At 43.3% G+C, this 19,351-nt stretch overlaps 1 protein-coding gene across 4 annotated transcripts in view; it reads left to right on the top strand.

The window, feature by feature from the left end:
- The window catches only part of LOC148314269 (intraflagellar transport protein 20 homolog), a 29,196-nt gene extending 13,450 nt beyond the window's left edge, over positions 1 to 15,746 (top strand). The window contains exons 2-6 of one of the 4 annotated variants that reach the window (XM_088287711.1): positions 4,406 to 4,490; positions 4,583 to 4,745; positions 4,836 to 4,921; positions 4,983 to 5,086; positions 15,606 to 15,746. In XM_088287711.1, coding sequence (XP_088143837.1) covers positions 4,619 to 4,745; positions 4,836 to 4,921; positions 4,983 to 5,086; positions 15,606 to 15,684 — 396 coding nt within the window. In that variant the 5' untranslated portion in view covers positions 4,406 to 4,490; positions 4,583 to 4,618 and the 3' untranslated portion in view covers positions 15,685 to 15,746. The remainder of the gene's footprint in view (positions 1 to 4,405; positions 4,491 to 4,582; positions 4,746 to 4,835; positions 4,922 to 4,982; positions 5,087 to 15,605) is intronic. The other 3 variants (XM_088287708.1, XM_088287709.1, XM_088287707.1) reach the window with 3 other exon arrangements.
- The last annotated feature ends 3,605 nt before the right edge of the window (positions 15,747 to 19,351 follow it).

Here is a 19,351-nt window from a genome sequence, read left to right as displayed (position 1 = left end):
GTCTCAAATTTAGAAACAGTAATCCATGCTTTCGTTCTATCTAAGATAAATTACTGTAATGCAATTTACTTTGGAGTCAGTGAGTCATCCCTCCAACTGGTGCAAAATACTGCAGCTTGTCTTTCGGAAGATGACTCACATAATCTTGGCCTCTCTTCACTGACTCCCAGTGCACTTTAGAGTTTGCCTTAAGATACTCCTCTTCGTCTTAAAATCCTTAAATGGCCTCACCCCAGCGTACCTCTCCGAGCTCCTCCACCCCTACACACCTGCCCGCTGCCTCTGATCTGCGGACCAAATGCTGCTGGAGGTGCAGAGGACTAATCGGAGCCTCAGGGGGAATAATCGGAGCCTCAGGGGGAATCGTGCCTTTTCTGTTGCCAGTCTGTCCCTATGGAATGACCTCCCATTGAATGTTAGGCAAGCCCCCTCTCTGTCGACTTTGAAAACTCGTTTGAAGACACATTTTTTATTCTTTAGCTTTAGACTCAACATGAGTCTGTCACTGTTTCTGCTATGCAACTTGAATTTATTGTTTGTCTTTCAATTTGTCTTCTTATTTCCTGCTAATTCATATTACACCATATGGAAAGTGCTTTGTTACAGCTCCAGCTGTTGTGAAATGCGCTGTATTAATAAAGTTGTATTGTATAGTATAATGTGTGTCTGCAGTTTAAAAATTTGTTGATGCAAAAATGCCTTGAAACTTTAGTTAATTTGGTCCCATAACAGTGCACGCATGGCATTGTCAGGTTAATTCCATTTTAGGGTGCGCTGAAATACATAATAAATCCAATTACCACCAAAATGTGCCATTTTTCAGGATTTTATTTACAGTATGTCCTTTTTAGTCAAACTATGGTATTGTTAAAGATAAACCATAGAGTCCTTGATAGAAAACTTACTATATTTTCACGACCAAAAGACCCGCTGTATCAAAGGGCGCAGCGTCAGTTGTGGGTGCTGTTTCTATATTTAACACATACACTGGGTGCACTGCACTATGAGGCGCATGCTAGCTGGCGCATGCTAGCTCACGGGTGCTAGCTAACGCATGCGAGCTCACGCATACAGTAGTGTTCACAGAATTTATTTGTCACAGTCAATTCTGTTTTGGAGAATATTTAGGACTTTAAAGTGAGCTTTATGGTTTTGAAAATCCAGTAGATTTTATCATCATTTCATTCGAATCACCTGATTCCTGATTCTCATCTGAGAAAGTGCTTAGTCTTCCAGTCACATGGAATAGTTTAAATGAGTCCTAAGAACATGACAAATGTCTTTACTCCTACCACTCAATGTCAACGCAATACCATCATTACCAGACCTACTTGATCCTTAAACCATAGGTCACTTTTTATGTTGTTAGGTTGGTGTTCGCTAACATTTTTTACTATCTAGGAAATGTTGCAGGTGGTCAGACAGTACCACTGTACTTTTTGTATTTAAGTGAGAAGAACTCTTTTGCCATGCGCACGTTAATACAGTATTAAAGCCAAGGTGCCACTGTCTTGCTAACTGTCTGGATACCTAGGATCATTGAAACCCCGTGTGTGTGTGTGTGTGTGTTGGGGTGCGTGCGTGCGTGTGTGTGTGTGTGCTGCGTGCGTGCGTGTGCGTGCGTGAGTGATTTTATGTGCGTACTTTGTACATGCATGTTTTTTGAACAGTAAAATGTGAAACACCGGACTCCAACCCAATCATGAGCCCCCCGCCTCCCTGTTGGATGTACTCTAGTGGAAAAACAGTCAGCGCCCCTAAACATCTGTTCCTAGTGAAGCGTTCTGTGCGAACCAACTGCCTGGTACTTTTATCTTTAATGCTCCCTATTTGTGCTGAACGATGTATCGTTTTGGGACCGAAATCGCAATCTTAGCCAACACGATTTGAAGATCGGCAAAGCTGCGGTTTGTACCCCACATTTATGCAGCAAATCATAATGATTAAAAGAAAAAAAAAAGAAAGTGTCGCGCAGTCGCCTCTAGTCTCTGAAGTAATTTCTTTCAGGTTCGATGTCAAACGTATATTAAATATTTATCATCTCATCAATAATATTTGCACCACAGAGTACTGAGTTTCGAGATCTACACTATAATCTAAAAATTATATTTTTAGTCAATTTAGCTTTGCTAAGGACAATGATTTTATTGACATAATCTGGCATCTATGCACAAAGAACATGTACATTAGTACAAAATGTAAAACATTTTGGGGTTTAAAAAATGCTTTTTCATATACACAAATACAAAAATACAAAATTATACTGGACGGAAAGTAATTTTTAAAAACTTGAGAAAAAACTTCCCCCTCACAAAACCTCTTAAGTGTTCTTGAATTAGTACAGTAACAGCTTTCATTTTTAATGGTATAATGGCATTTTCTGTATGCTTGTAAATGTCACTGTACATTGTAGGGTTGGGCGATATGACCTCAAATCAATATCGCGAGAAATTGAGCAATTTTACCTCGATAACGATAAATGCACGATAAATTCCCCCGTGGACTAAATTCAAAATAAATGCAGGAAATGCATATTGACAGTTTTTTTTATTGACCAACTGGTACACATTACTTTCAATGAAAAATAAAAGTACAAAAATCATTTGTATAAACATTCCAAATAGCTTGCTTTGCATGACTTGAACAATGTCACAAAGAAAAAGGGTACCTCTTGCAAAATCATTTTCTGCAAATAGATTGCGCCAAGATGCTGTCATGATGTAAATAATGCCAAATTAAAAAAATGCTAAATAAAATGAAAGAAAATGTCAATCGGGGAAAATGTGCCGTCTCGAGTACTCTGATGCGCAGTCGCCACTTGTCGTCTATGTAATGCACAGTCAGGCTCAATCAGGGATCCATGTTGCGACCCGACCACAAGTCGGCTGTAGATGCAAAATGCTTGACATGTCTAAGCTCTCGGCCCGATGTAGTCCATATCGGGAAATACAGCTTTCATGAAGCGTTTAAATCTTGTGCGCGCCACTGTAACTAGAGGAGCTAAATCTTTAGCTATATGCTAGGCTATCGCGTCCACCTCTGAGACATTTATGGTGTTGCCTCCATTAATGGGCTGGTGTCAATTGTCAAACCTTGCTTCTCACTTTGAACTTTCAGCACAGCATGGTTGTGTTGTGGGTGGTGAAAAAGCTTCTGGATTTGAATCGCCAGCTACGACCGCGACGTCTGTTTTCTTTCTCGATCAGACAGGTGGAGTCACGTGAATAGAGGCGCCGTAGTCGTCGTAAAGGGGCATGAACATTGCGGCAGACAGAAAAGGCGTTTCTTTATTTTTTAAACCGAATTTACCGTCATGGGCAAAATGATTTCGGTCATTGTAATAAATTTCGGTAACGGTAAATTTTCGGTTTATCGCCCAGCCCTAGTACATTGTGAAGAAATTGTGAATTTTGCACCAAAGCTTGAATAAAAAACAGAGAAAAAGTCGGCCAAAAAAAAAAAAATCCAAATCGTATTATCAGCCAGAAAAATTGCAATTAGTATTTTTTTCAGAAAATAGTTCAGCCCTTCTTGCTATGCTCATATTAACTACCAGAAGACAACATATTCTTAGTTGAACTATTTAATGGATGCCAGAAAGATTGAGACACAGCTGTGGAGCCTTCTCTGCAGGATTGCGGAAGAAGGTCCAACCCCCTGCCCCAGGATTCCTACTCTTGGCCACCCACCCACAAGGAGTGCGAGTCTGCCTGACCCACGTGACTATGTGTGATTCTATTGTTTTAAATGAAATCAACTAATTAGTGTGCCAAGGATGTCGTAAAGAAGAGAAACCAAGTGAAAGCAAGGTCAAAGAAAAGCAAGATAATGGCCTGGCTCAAGTCACCTATCCTACTCCAACACAGGACTCGCTCTTGCACTTAAACACTCATGCTTGTTGTATTAAGTCCGTTTTGTCTTTTTATCATCTGTGTTTTAACTGATTCGCTATTACAGACAATTGTTTAATGTTGTTTTGTTACCTAATATTTTCCGGCGTGTTACTTCCGCCTTCATCAGAGTGTCACTTCATCACGCCCCCTGCTGTCTGTTCACCCCTCCATGATGCTGCTCCAGGTGGTCGAGACCATGAAGGCTCCCTCGTCCCTGCTGATGGTCTTTGGGCCTCACTTGCGGATCTCAATGGCCTCCCTAATTCAGCGCTGATGTTTGTTTTCTTCAGTGCGAATGACTCTGCCCTTCTCACAGTCCATGATGTGGGTTTCCCTTTTGAAGTGGTTGGTGATGCTTGACTTGTGGATTAAGAAGGCCATTGAGATCCGCAAGCAACGCTCAAAGACCATCAACAGGAACAAGGGAGCCTTCATGCTCTCTACCACCTGGAGTAGCATCTTGGAGGGGTGAACGGACAGTGGGGGCGTGACTTGCCTGTCATCTCTGACAGGTAAGTCACACCCTCATGGAACATCATCTGATTAAGGCGCGTCACAGCTACACCAGTGACAGGTTGAAGTAACACGCAGAAAGAGGTAACAAAACAACCTAAAACATCATTGTCTGTTTTGAACGAATCAGTTTAAACATAGATAACACTCATAATTGTTGGACTTTTACATTTCAGTTTACTTCAAGTTGTTGTTTGTTAGGCCCTTTGGTTATGGCTCACGATTTAATAGAAGAGGAAGGCATTTTTTTTGACGAATTCAACAAACTACGAGCACTAGAACCAGATGTCACCCAAAAGACCTCAGAACTCAAGGAAGAGTGCAAAGAATTTGCCGACAGTAAGATGTATCCTTTATTCTTTATGCATGAAGGTTGATTAATTTAACTCACCTACTGACAACGCATGATTACTGTTCCATCTTTTCCAGAAATTGGACAGTTTCAGAAAAAAGTTGGCTGTCTAATTGAGCTTGTAGATCAGTTGGCAAAAGAGACAGAGGCAGAAAAGTTTCAGGTAAGGATGGATATTTTTTTCCCCCTTGATGAGTATCAACAAACAGATTCTGTCATTTTAGGCCATTGGAGCAAGAAACGTGCTGAAGTTAGTGGCAAAGCAAAGGGAGACACTACAGCAGCAGCTTCAAGCTCTCATTGCAGAGAAGAAGACACAACTTGAAAGGTAAATGACAATTAAAACCTCATGTTAGTACAAAATCACTAATTTTAGTAGTTCAAAGAGGTGACGATCCAAATAAAGCACGGATAAACAGACCCATTATGATAATTGCATTAAATGGATCATGTTTTCCCTTGCCTGGTCGTGGGTCACCGGGGCCCCCCTCTGGAGCCAGGCTGGGAAGTGGGGCTTGTTGGTAAGCGCCTGGTGGCTGGGCCTGCGCCCATGGGGCCTGGCCGGACTCAGCCCAGGAAGGCAATGTGGGTTCCCCTTCCCATGTGCTCCCCACCTCTGGAAGGGGCCAAAACGGTCAGATAAACTGTGAGCCGGGCGGCTGTAAGAGGCAGGGACCTTGACATTCCGATCCCCGGCTACAGAAATGAGCTCTTGGGACATAGAATGTAACATCTCTGGCAGGCAATGAGTCTGTGCAAGGCATAGAGGTTCCGACTAGATATAGTCGGGCTCACCTCCACACACAGGTTTGTGCTCTTATACCAGTCCTCCTGATAGGGGTTGGACACGCTTCCACTTTGGAGTTGCACAAGCTGAGAGGTACCAAGCAGGTGTGGGCATACACTTTGGCCTCTTGGCTTGGCACCTGTTCATTGGGGTTTGCTCCGGGGGATGAGAGGCTGGCCTCCCTCTGTAGTAGAGTGGGGGATGGGTCCTGTCTGTTGTTTGTGCCTGTGCACCAAACTTCAATTCAGAGTCCCCACACTTTTCTGGAGACCTTGGAGGGTGTGTTGGGTAACGCTCCCCCTGGGTACGCCCTCGTTCTGCTGGGGGACTTAAATGCTCACATGGAGAATGACAATGAGGCATGAAACACATTATTGGGTGTAGGCATGTTAAAACCTTCTGTGGCACTCATGAGTCAATGAGAGGTACCGGCGAATTTAATAAACGTAAGCAGATGTATATGCTCACTGTCGCTTAATCACACAATGTAGGCAAGTCACTAGTCAACACATTATGTACGGTCGCAAACAACCAAAACAAGGAACAAAGATATACATTTAACACCGAACATGCTACAATAATAATAGGATCCATGCATGCAACTCTAGCATTTCTTTATAAAGGCAGCGGAAGCAAAACTGAGTTTGGTTGTACTATTGAAATATTGAAATATTTAACAATGCACATTTTTTCTTCATCCACAAATCCATCAAAGTTCTCATCTTCTGTATTCGAAATGAACAATTGGGCAAGTTCTCCATCAAATGCGGTAGGTTCCCTCTCGTCATTGTCTGTGCGGCCCCTCAGATATGATGCCGGGTTTTGTAAAAACTCGAACACCAATGCAAGCAAACACATTAGCCCTTGCTTTCAAAATCCAGTCACAAATTGTGGCATAACCACCACTGCCCTGCCTTCCTTCCTAGTCAAACTGTGTTCTCCATCTGTCATCCATTGCTCCCACGCAGCACACAACTTAACTTTGAATGCCCTGTTTACTCTGATGTCCAGCGGTTGGTGTTCCTTTATCAAGTTTCCTGAAATGACTGCAGGCCCCAAGTGTATTTGCTTCACTTGTTTTTTTTTGTTTGTTTTAGCGGGAAATTAGCACACAAATTGAAAGCCAAATAATAGTTACCAGAAGAACAGCAGAACAGCAACAGTCTCATGTTGAGTTGAAAGCTCAAGAATGAAAATCTGTCTTCAATCGAGTTTTAAAAGTGGACAGAGAGGGGGCTTGCCTAACATTCAATAGGAGGTCATTCCATAGGGAAGGAGAACACAAAAGGCGCATTTCCCCCTGAGGCTGCGCTTTGTCCTCGGCAGCTCCAGCAGCATTTGGTCCACAGACCTGAGGCAGCGAGCAGGTGCGTAGGGGTGGAGGAGCTTGGATCAGATAATGGATGGATGGATGGATAATAAACTAACCACTCGAGGGTGCTGGAACTGAACAAATGGAAAAGAACTTGGGCTTTATAACAGATTTGCAAGTATTAATATCATGACATGACGACAACAATATGCTGTTGTCACTGTCATTGGGTTAGCTCTGTAGCTACAAACATAGTAGTTGAGCGTTTTACTCTATGCATGACTAAGAAATTTACACTCAATGCAATCATGTCACTAACGTTAAAGTATGATTGTTCTTGGTTTCATTTGTTATGCCTAGAGACTGAGGGGATGAGGTAGCAACATCGCTGTACGTTGCACGTTGTCACTGGTGCAATTAATCATTAAAACAGTGATTTGTTCAACTAATTTAGTTTTCTGTAAATTATTTATCTTTTTATTATTCATTTTGCAATAATGTCGTTGTGGTTGCAAGACAAGTACATTTATTAAAAAATGAAAAACAAAACAGTGTGAGTTGTCATATTTAAGATTTGGCGTTTTCTAAACAAAAAAGTACAGATAAGAATACACTTTAGGCGCCAGATTGATAAGCAGTATTGTTTAGAGTAGTAATATCAATAAATTATTTTCGATACCAAACCCAACACATGACAACTGACAAAATAATCACTCTTTTATTTGTTTATTGTGCACTTAAAATAAAAAAGGCTCAGTAATGCCGCCACCAAATTGTTAACAAATGCGCATCGGCCGAACGTTTCGCCAAGATCTACCGAAAGTTGATGCCGTATGTAGCACAACAAAAGTAGCCCACCGGTCTGTTTCAAAAATAGCTCACCATTAAAGGGACACTGTGACTTACTAAGAAGAACTAAAACAAAAAACAATGTGAATATCCATCCATCCATTATCTGTACCGCTTGTCCTCACAAGTGTCGGGTCTGCTAGAGTTAATCCCAGCAATCTCCGGGCAGTTGGCGGGATATACCCTGAAGTGGTTGCCAGCCAATCGCCTGGCACACATAGACAAACAACCACCCGCGCTCATACTCAAACCTAGGGGCAATTTAGAGTGTCCAATCAACCTGCCATGCATGTTTTTGGAATGTGGGAGGAAACCGGAGTACCCGGAGAAAAGCCATGCAGACACGGGGAGAACATGCAAACATCACACAGGAAGGCCGAAGCCGAACCCATGACCTCTGCTGAGTCTCATTGTGAGGCCATCGTGCTAACCAGTCATCCACCGTGCCGCCCTATGTGAACATTTATTTAGTTAAACTTAACATGATGCATGTTTCTTCTCCCAAATATTCTATATTGACCAAAAAATGTGAAAAAGAGCTTTTTTGTAAAAGCATGCATTTGAAGCATAATTTCAGTTTTGACAAAACATTTTTGTCTTTTGTGACAGCTCAAACATCATAGTTATGCTTTTCTCCGATAAAATAACAACAGCAGCACTACAAAAAGTGGTTTTGAAAACAAAATAACAGTATATTTGCACATGCTCAAAAGAACTACATACAAAAGTGTGTGAGTGACAGTGTGTGTGTTTGTGGTGCGTGCATAGACCGTCCGCTTAACACCTATACAAAGGAAACTTTTTTGTGTGTGTGTGTGTGTGTGCGGTATCCCCTAAAAAAATGCCTTGGTGCAAGGGAACACTACACATCGCACACCACATACGTGTTTCTCTGGGATGGCAGACCTGGAATTTTTTGCCATGGGTTTCAAATATTTTACCCTGTTTCGAGAATGGTACAGACCACTGGGTTTGGAGTCAAAATAATTATCTGCAAACCGGTCTGTGCCATCCACAATGTGCTGGAGAAAATCTTTAGTAATAGATGCAGGAAATCCACTGTTTGCTGCAGCATCCAGTGGTCCAGGGGGCGCCGTGGAAGTGATGTCTTTTGGCTGTAAGCCTGAATCATCCCCATCACTTTTAAATGCACGCCTTGAAATTTACAGAAATATAAACAATTGCAAATATGACATATTTTATTGTATGTTGCTGCAATATGAATACTTTCATTCACCTTTCTTTGCACCAACAATGTGAGGTGTATTTGGCTGCCGAATGCACAATATGTAATTTATATTTATATGTACAATTACCACATTTTTTTTTACTTGCTTCAGACTTATATTTCCACATCTCTCTCTTTCCCCCCCCCTCTCCTCTGGCTCCCCCCCCCCCCCCACACACACACACATACACACACGCATGCTGCTTAGTTACAGTTAACCTTTCATCTTAATGAAAAAAGTTAAATGAGCAGAAGCAGTATTAGCAGAGTTCTGTTCGAACCAAATGCATTTTTGTAAGCACACAAGCAAGAATGACGATAAGCAAGTATCAAGCGTATATGCGTCATGCTGCACATGTCATGCTGCACATGTACGGGACATATTTTTTTCCGCATGTACAGGACGCATAATCGGTACATGTATTATTAGTATTACTGGCAACTTCAAAGTAGGGCATACTGATGTGTATAACACTTATGAGAGAATGAAGGGCGACAAAGCTTTGAATGGGAACTGAACTTGCAAGCTACTTCGCAGGAAGACCGCAGGATTATTGTAGTTGTTGTCTATGGTTGTTTGCTGTCAATTCCCATCAAGATGGATAAGAAATGGAACCTGGCCAGTTCCCTCTCGTTTACTTCTTTAGTATCTTGGGGTATCAAGTGATAGGATTGTTCTGTGGTTGAAAAGCACCGGCAACAGATTGATGTGGTCATCTACCACCTAAGTGATTTGAATGACAATGACGACAGAAGTAGCACTACGCAAGCTAGTGGTAGACGCACCAAGTAAACAAAACTATGTGATTATTGTGTAACTAAAAAAAAACGAAAGAGCGGCAAGAGGAAAACGAAAGCAACCATATATTACAAATATACAAATCGAAATAAATATATATATGTATGTATATGTGTATATATATATATATATATATATATATATATATATATATATATATATATATATATATTATAATGACTTATTCATTATATTTATATAAGCAGGAAATGTTCATCTCTCTCTCTCTCTCTCTCTAATCTCGTTGCACACTTGAGTACAATGACAATAAAGGGAATTCTGATTCTGATTCAAAATTAATTAGGAAACAGAATTTTTCAAGGAAGTTACAATTACCATGGTGCAATAAGTGCAAATATGTTAAACACGTGTTTATACTTCTAATAAAAAAAATTACCTTAGCTGTCTGTGAATCTGGGAACATAACTTTCACCAATTCACTAAAGTGGTACGCAGCCGCGAATGGGATGTTGTGCTCCGCAAGGAAATGGCAGAAGAGGATTTCGGCGTTTGTAGCTTTGTGGGATGACGCTGGATTGGCGGTAGAGACAAAGTGTGTTTTGCTTCTCGCCACATTCTCCACGTGTCCGGCAGTTTTAAAATGGCTCTTCAAATTATAGAATCCACTCGCAGCAACTTTAACGTCTCTCTTGCAAGGAACACAGAACGAAAATTGAGGCCCTTTTGTTGCGGATTTAATCCATTCAGCATATTCACCCTGCAGTGACTCCCATTCCTTTTGGTGTCGACCTGATGCTTGAATTTTTCGTTTCTTATTTAGCGGTTCTCCCATACTTGCTTGCTTGCTTCGACGATTTTTACTGAATGCAACACTAACAAGCGGAAATGCAGACGGTTAACGGCGCATGCGCATGTCATGCTTTATCAAAAATACAGAGCTTTCGCACATTATTATTATTATTATTGAATAGAATAGAATAGAATAGAAATCCCTTTATTGTCATTGTACTCAAGTGTGCAACGAGATTAGAGGGCTCCCCTCTCCAGTGCAATACAACAATAATACAGACAAATATATAAATTAGATAAATAAATAAGAGAGTGCAATGGAATTTAGTACTGAATAGGGTATATAAAAGCACATCACAATGCTGTTCTGCAAGGTAGGGGTGTTCTCGTGTGTGTGTGTGAGAGTTCAGAATGGAGATGTGGACGTTCCACCCACAGGAAGTGAAGGGTCAGCCGCTTCCTGTCTTCTCAAACGTCGACGTAAACTTCGATTATTTTTTATTTTTTTTTATTAAAATTTTTTTGGGCCCGTACAAAAGTCGGTATACGGCATACATGATTTGGAATGATAAAAAAACATACGAAATACAGGGAAAACGTATAAGTTGACAGGTATGCAATGCCGACGTGTCACAGACAAACGTAGTGTTCGTAACCGATTTCATCGTAGCCTGTGTAGTGTGACATTATCGACGATTGGTCGTTTGCCATTTGGGATGCTTCACGACCACCAAGACGAAGTCTGGAAATTTTGAATGTCTTGCCGCACAGGGTGACACGTCCCACGTCGTCCTTTGATTGGTTCTTTAGCATTGACCAATAGGAAGAGAGTACCCTCCTACTTTAGATGAGAGACAAGATGAACATACAAGCAATCAAAATGGAACAGACAGTTGAGAAGAAATACTAAGTATACATAACATTTCAACTATTACTGTGTTTTCTAACAGCAAAGCCAGTAGATCATTAGCAAACATTGTGTCAGTCAGCAAGTTTGTTACCGTAAATTCGTATTGGAGAATAGACGGTCCATACTGCACTCTCCCCACCATCCAGGAATGCGTCCGTAGTCTCTTTTTCCCCTTTTCCTAGCAGAGAACCAACAAACGCAACCAGCAAATATTCCTCAGTCGACATGAAAGGACGGCTGCTTGTCCCCTCGATGGACTTGCTCCGATGAATAGAATCTTGATGTAAGCATGCGACGATTAGGCAAGGTCTGTTCAGTGACAGACTTGAATTATATTATCTTATAGTCTGACTGCATGACCATTATGAATGACATAAAAGTCATGGCAAGTGTGACTTTCATTGCATGGAGTCCCACACTTGAAAAGGGAAGGATTTGACCAGACTCTGGATTTCCCTGTGTTTTGGTTTTGTTGACCAGCGACAGGAAGGTAAAAAAACTTTTAAACATACAAAAGACAGAGTATTCAATTCAAATCAGTATTTACATTAACAAAACGGAGCACACCCCCCACTCACCGTAGAGGAACACGATGTGAGGCGCGCGCTCCTGGCTATTAACCCCAGGAAAGCTACTGGACCCGACGGAATACCAGGCAAGGTCCTCAGAGCATGTGCCCACCAACTGTTTTCTGCAGGATCTTTAACCGCTCCCTGGCTTAAGCAGTCATCCCCTCCTGCTTGAAAACTTCCACCATTATTCATGTCCCCAAAAAGTCACCCGCAATCCTCCTGAATGACTTCCGTCCTGTTGCTCTCACGCAAGTCATCATGAAGTGCTTCGAGAGACTGGTTCTTCAGCACATCAGGGACTGCCTTCCTCCCACTCTGGACCCCTACCAGTTTGCATACCGGGCTAACAGATCCACTGAGGACGCCATTGACACTGCTCTGCATGTTGTGCTGGGCCACCTGGAACAACATCAGTGCTATGCCAGGATGCTCTTTGTGGACTTAGGCTCGGCATTCAACACAATCATCCCGGACATCCTCGTCGCCAAACTGGACATTCTCGGCCTCCCTGCCCTCACACACATCTGGATTAAGGACTTTCTGACCAACAGACCCCAGACTGTGTCCCTCGCCCCCTACACGTTCTCCACCCGTATGCTGAGCACCGGTTCCCCTCAAGGATGCGTGCTTAGCCCACTCCTATACGCCCTCTACACCTACGACTGCAGCCCGGCCCACGGTAACAACACCATCGTCAAGTTTGCTGACGATACGGCAGTGGTCGGTCTGATCTCGGGAGGTGACGAGACAGCCTACAGAGAGGAGGTCCAGAGACTGACGGCTTGGTGCGAGGACAACAGACTGCAACTCAACATTGCAAAAACAAAGGAGATCGTCATCAACTTCAGGAGGACCAAGACGGTGCCGCCCCTGCATCGAAGGCGTGTGTGTAGAGAGGGTCCACATGTTCAAGTTCCTGGGAGTACAGATCTCAGATGACCTTTCTTGGACACACAACACCACAGCAGTGGTAAAGAAGGTAGGTCTACCAGCGTCTGCACTTCCTGAGAGTCCTCAGGAAACTCAACCTGGACAAGAAGTTGCTGATGGCCTTCTACCACTCGTCCATCGAGAGCCTGCTGACCTACTGTGTCTCCACCTGGTCTCTCTCTCTTGTAGTTTCGTAGCCGATTCGGCCTTAGAATCCATGAGGTTTCGAATAGAGGAAATCAAAATACGCGTTGACGGGCTGCGTCCCAGGTTTCACGAGCACTGTTGTGGGGTAGCTTAAAGATGATCCGCTGACCCCCTGGTGCTTTTTTCCCTTGAATCCGTCCGCTCAGACTTAGGTTCTCGACTTCACCTTTCCTAATTGAATGGCCAAGGAACTTTGTCTGTCTGTTTTGGATTACCCGGATGAGCTCACGATTTCGTCCGACCCGTTGTAAGACTGACTCGTTGGTTTCACGAGTGGTGTATGACACACGTAGCATCCGACGGTACATCCACATTTCAGCAGCTTCTAGATTCTTTGTTGTCTTGGCGTTTAATGTCCAAGACTCGCACCCGTAGAGCAGGATTGACCAGATGAAACATCGTAGAAGTCGGTTCTTAAGATCAAGTGTGAGTTTGCGGTCTGTGAACAAGCTTCTCATTCGGTTGAAACCGTCCTTCGCCAGCGAAATTCTACGTCTAATTTCTTTTTCACAACGGCCATCATGGTTGATGACGGAGCCTAAGTAGTTGAAGCTTCGCATCTGTTCGATCTCTGAGGCCTGACATTGGAGTCTGCAAATGGGCTCTGGTTCACTCTTGGAGATGGTCATGCACTTGGTCTTTTTCTCGTTGATTTCGAGCCCAAAACGTAGGCTTTCCTCACGTAGTGCGTCAAGGAGCTTCTGGAGACCCTCTTCCGAATCTGCCATGAGGACGGTGTCGTCAGCGTAACGTATGTTGTTAAGCCTTCGACCACCACACAGAATCCCTTCTTCGATCTCGTTAAGCGCGCGAAGGACGACCTCACTGTACAAGTTGTACAGGTCTGGTGACATTGGACATCCCTGGCGAACACCCCGGCGAATTGGCGCAAAGTCTGTCAAACCACTTGGTAGGCTCACTGCTGCAGTCTGGTTAAAGTACAAATTGTACAGTACCCGTTTGTCTTTTTCATCGATCTGGATGTCATTGAGCATTTCGACCAGCGGGTTGTGTCTCACCCGATCGAAAGCTTTCTTGTAGTCGACGAAACATGCGTAGATGACTTGCTGGTGTTGGATGAAGCGCTCACTAAGCATCCTCAGAACAAAAATTGCATTTCTTGTTCCTCGATCTTTAACAAACCCGTACTGAATATCTGGGATCTCAGGCCGGATTTTGTTCCGAATTCTCTCCAGGATGATTTTCAGTAACAGCTTTAATGTGTGGCTCATGAGGCTAATCGTTCGGTGGTCTGAACATTCTAGTGCCTGCGGCTTCTTCGCTAGTGCGATGAAAATTGATTGGAGCATGTCACTGGGGATCTCCCCAGTATCATAGATTTTGTTGAACAAGGTACAGAGGCTGCACTGAGGCAGACCAAGTGAGGCTCCACAGGACAGTGAAAACGGTGCAGAGGATTATTGGGTGCCCTCTCCCCTCCCTGTCGGACGTCTACACCACCCGGTGCCTCAGCAGAGCTCTCAATATCGTCAAAGACAATACTCACCCGAACTCACACCTGTTTGACGTGTTGGCCTCTGGCAGGCGCTACATGTGCATCAAATCAAAGACTAATAGACTGCAAAACAGTTTCTTTCCGAGAGCCATCACCATTCTGAACTCTCTCACACACACACGACCACCCTTACCTTGCAGAACAGCGACGTAATGTGTTTTTATTTATCCAATTTCGTATTATTTTCCATCTCATTATTTATTCTTCTATTTATCTAATTTTTATATTTGATTAAATTATTGTTTTATTGCACTGGAGTGGGGAGCTCTCTAATCTCGTTGCACACTGTACAATGACAATAAAGGGATTTCTGATTTCTGATTCTGAGATTATTCTTGCTTAACTGGTGGCTGGATAGCTTTTGTGGAAAGCGGGGACTGCAGTTTATAGAAAATTGAGCCCCTTTTTGAGGCCTACTCGACCTGCTAGGGTTGGACAGCCTCCCCCCTTACTGAGAAGACCCCATCACTCTTTCTAGAAACATACATTACTGTTTGAGGCTTCCCTGTTGGTCCACAGATTGCATCTTTTTTCGATAATTGTCGTGCAAAGCCACAAAATGAAAGAAATCAACATATCAATATCAATTTCACCATTGAAAACATATTGTTCCCCAACAAAATACAGAATCTCGTACATTTTTGCACTGCTCATTTTATGTTACTCTGAATTAAAAGAGCACTTTCAAACTTTGTCCACTTGTCCACCTGCATTTTTTTCTGAGTCTGTAAATTAGCTGCCAACCTCTGTGCAGTCGTCTCCCATTCGCGTGTGGACTGCTTGCTAGCATAGTTTGCATGCTTTGTGACACAGCGACGGCTTATATTGTGTTGTTTGAAAACAACAACAGCTTCTTGGCATATGAGACATATATGAGACATATTTTCTTTGGTCCACTCATTTTTACAGTAGGGCTCAAATGTCAATGGTTAATTGTGAATATTATGTAAATTTATGTTTAGTCAATATTGCATGTCCTTCTTTCAGATATCACATTGAATGTGATGCCTTGTCTAAAGTGGAATCTGAGCAGAATGAGTTCATCAACCAATTTATTTTGCAGTAAGTATTTGCTTTTATGCTATATACTGTCATATTTCCACATTGCCTTACATAATACATTATGCCACATCAACAAGTCAAATTATAAATAAAATGGGCAAGAACAAGCAAAAGTACATTAAAAGGAGGATTGCAAACAAACCCACACTCACACGTAAAACATCCAACACCATCACACACAAAGTTATGTTTGTCTGCCAAACATTACTTTAGACAATTATACATATTGAATTCCTAACTAATAATTTGCAATAACAACTTGAGCAAGAGGTAGCCACACATTTTTCTGAGTCAACAGCATGTCCCCACAGTAACATTGTTGGACAAAATAAAAAGATTTGCTTTTATTTTATATCTTGAACATATTTAGATGACACTGATGGTCTCAAACCAAAGAAAAATCTCAAGGAAATGTGAGCTCTATCAAAGTCTACAAATGGGGCCAAACTTTTAATACAAATTTTAAATGCCTGATAAGTTGACTATATGGCTGCAGACCTTTCTTTTTGTTGTTCTTGGGGTGTTACATATACAACCCGAATGACCCTCCATGAGTCGTCACCTTACCGTGGTGGAGGGGTTTGCGTGTCCCAATGATCCTGTGAGCTAAGTTGTCTGGGGCTTTTTGCCCCTGGTTGGGTCACCGATGGCAAACAGGTCCTAGGCTAGGGTCATGTCTTGACTGTTGTTTGTGCTTTTGCACCAAATAACAGTAAACAGTACCCACCCTTTTTGGATTCCCCGGAAGAGGTGCTGGAGAGGGTGCGGGGTTCTGTTACTAGACTTCCGTGCTCGTCATGGATTGTCCGTAACGAACACCATGTTCAAACATAAGGGTGTCCAGATGTGCACTTGTCATTAGGTCACCCTAGTTCAATAATCAACTTTGTAGTCATATCATGAGATTTCCAGCCACATGTTTTGGACACTCGGGTGAAGAGAGGGGCTGAGCTGTCAACTGATCATTACCTGGTGGTGTGTTGGCTCTGAAGGTGGGGAATGATGCCGGTGTGACCCGGCAGACCCAAACGTATTGTGAGGACCTGAGAACGTCTGACAGAGTTCCCTGTCAAAAAGAGTTTCAACTCCCCCCACCGGCCGAACTTTGCCCGCTTCACGGGGGAGTCAGGTGACATTGAATCAGAGTGGACCATGCTTTGTGGCACCATTGTTGAGGTAGCCGATCTGAGCTGTGGCCCTAAGGTGGTCAGTGCCTGTCGTGGCAGCATTCCCCGAACCCGCTGGTGGATACCAGTGGTAAGGGATGCTATCAGACTGAAGAATGTGTCCTATTGGGCCTTTTTGACCTGTGGGACTCCAGAGGCAGCTAACAGGTACCGGCTTGCCAAGCGCAATACAGCTTTGGTGGTTGCTGAAGCAAAAACTCGGGTGTGGGAGGAGCTCGGTGAGGCCAAGGAAATCGACTTCCAGATGGCTTTGAGGAACATCTGGTCCACCATCCGGTGTCTCAGGAGAAAGAACCAGTGCACCATTAACACTGTTTATGGTGGAGATAGGGTGCTGTTAATCTCGACTCGGGATGTTAGGAGTCGGTGGGGAGAATACGTAAAAGACCTCAATTCCACCAACACGCCTTCCATTGAGGAGAGAGCCTGAAGACTCAGAGGTGGATTCACCTATCTCTGGGGTTGGAGTAATCGAGGTGGTTAACAAGCTCCTCCGTGGCAAGGCGCCCAGAGTTCCTAAAGGCTCAGGATGTTGTGGGAATGTCATGGTTGACACTCCTCTGTAACATTGCATTAAAATCGGGGACAGGGCCTCTGGATTGACAGACCAGATTGTTGGTCCACCTTTTTAAGAATGGCGACCGGAGAGTGTGTTCCAAATGCAGAGGAATCACACTCCTCAACCTCCCTGGTAAGGTCTATTCAGGGGTTCTGGAGAGGAAGGTCCGTCGGGAGTTTGAATCTCTGATTCAGGAGGATCAGTGTGGTTTTCGTCCCGGCTGTGGAACAGTAGACCTGCTCTACACTCTCGGGAGGGCCCTCGAGGGTGCATGGGAGTTTGTCCAACCAGTCTACATGTGTTTTGTGCACTTAGAGAAGGTGTTCCACCGTGTTCCCCGGGGAGTTCTGTGGGGTGTGCTTCGGGAGTACAGGGTACCAAGCCCACTAATATGGGCTGTTTGGTCTCTGTGTCACCGATGTCAGAGTTTGGTCTGCAGTGCCAGAAGTAAGTCAGATTCATTTCCAGGGAGGGTTGGACTCTGCCAAGGCTGCCCTTTGTCACCAATTCTGTTCATAACTTTTATGGACAGAATTTCTAGGCACAGTCGAGGGATTAAGTGGGTCCGGTTGGTCGCCTCAGTATTGCATCTTTGCTTTTTGCAGATGATGTGGTCCTGTTGGCTGCTTCAAGCCGTGATCTCCTATTCTCACTGGAGCAGTTCGCAGTCTTCAAATCTGAGACCATGGTGCTCAGTTGGAAAAAAGGGTGGAGTGCCCTCTCCAGAGATCCTGCCCTCTTTGGAGGAGGTCAAGTTCACGAATGAGGGGAGGATGGAGCGTGAGATCAGCAGGCGGATCGGTGCAGCGTCTGCTGTTTTGCGGACACTGTATCGGTCTGTCGTGGCGAAGAAGGAGCTAAGCCAAAAGGCGAAGCTCCTGATTTACTGGTAAATTTACATACCTACGCTCACCTATGGTCATGATCTCTGTGTCGTGACAGAAAGACCAAGATCTCGGTTACAAGTGGCCGAAAGGAGTTTCCTCTGGAGGGTGTCCGGGCTCTCCCTTAGAGATAGGGTGAGAAGCTCTGTCATCTGAAAGGGAATCAGAGTCGAACCGCTGCTTCTCCGCATTGAGAGGGGCCAGATGAGGTGGCTCGGGCATACTTTATGCTTCCGGGTGAAGTGTTCCAGAAATGTCCCACCAGCAGGAGTTCAAGGACGGCCCTTGACACGCTGGAGAGACGATGTCCCCCGGCTGGCCTGGGAACGCCTGGGGATCCCTCTGGAAGAGCTGGAAGACGTGGTTGGGGAGAAGGAAGTCTGGGCTTCCCTACTGAAGCTTCTGCCTCTTCAACCCGACCCCGGATAAGCGGCAGATAATGGATGGATGAATGGATGACCGTAGATTTTGGTGAAACTTACAATCGCGGCTGTTTCATGAAATATTGGTAGAAGGCGCGCAGAGCCGTTTTTTAACAATCAAAAAATAACCTAATTAATTAATGGTGCTGTTAGCAACACTGATGTCTTTGTAAAGTTGTGTATATCTAAGACCCTCAAAAGTAGTGTCGTTTACAGCGACAGCTTCTTTTGAAAAAATCAGAAACAAAACACACCAAGCAAATATGTTGTTATAAATATTATATACAGTGAACCCTCGGTTATCGCGGTTAATGGGGACCGAGACCACCCGCAAAAACTGAAAATCCGCGAAGAAGCGGCGCACCTTCAAAAATGCTGAAAAAATAAAAAGTGCGAAGTAGTGGCGCACCTTCAAAATGTTTAAAAAAAAAAAAAAAATATATATATATATATATATATATTTTTTTTTTCACCCTCTCTCTCTACCCGTGTATATATATATATATATATATATATATATATATATATATTATATATATATATATATATATATATATATATATATAATATATATATATATATATATATATATATATATATATATATATATATATATATA

This window comes from Idiotropiscis lumnitzeri, unplaced genomic scaffold (genome assembly GCF_059441095.1).
Source record: "Idiotropiscis lumnitzeri isolate Australia: NSW breed Sydney's pygmy pipehorse unplaced genomic scaffold, RoL_Ilum_1.0 HiC_scaffold_349, whole genome shotgun sequence".
Classification (NCBI taxonomy): Eukaryota; Metazoa; Chordata; class Actinopteri; order Syngnathiformes; family Syngnathidae; genus Idiotropiscis; species Idiotropiscis lumnitzeri.
This window is presented reverse-complemented; position numbering and strand designations above follow the sequence as displayed.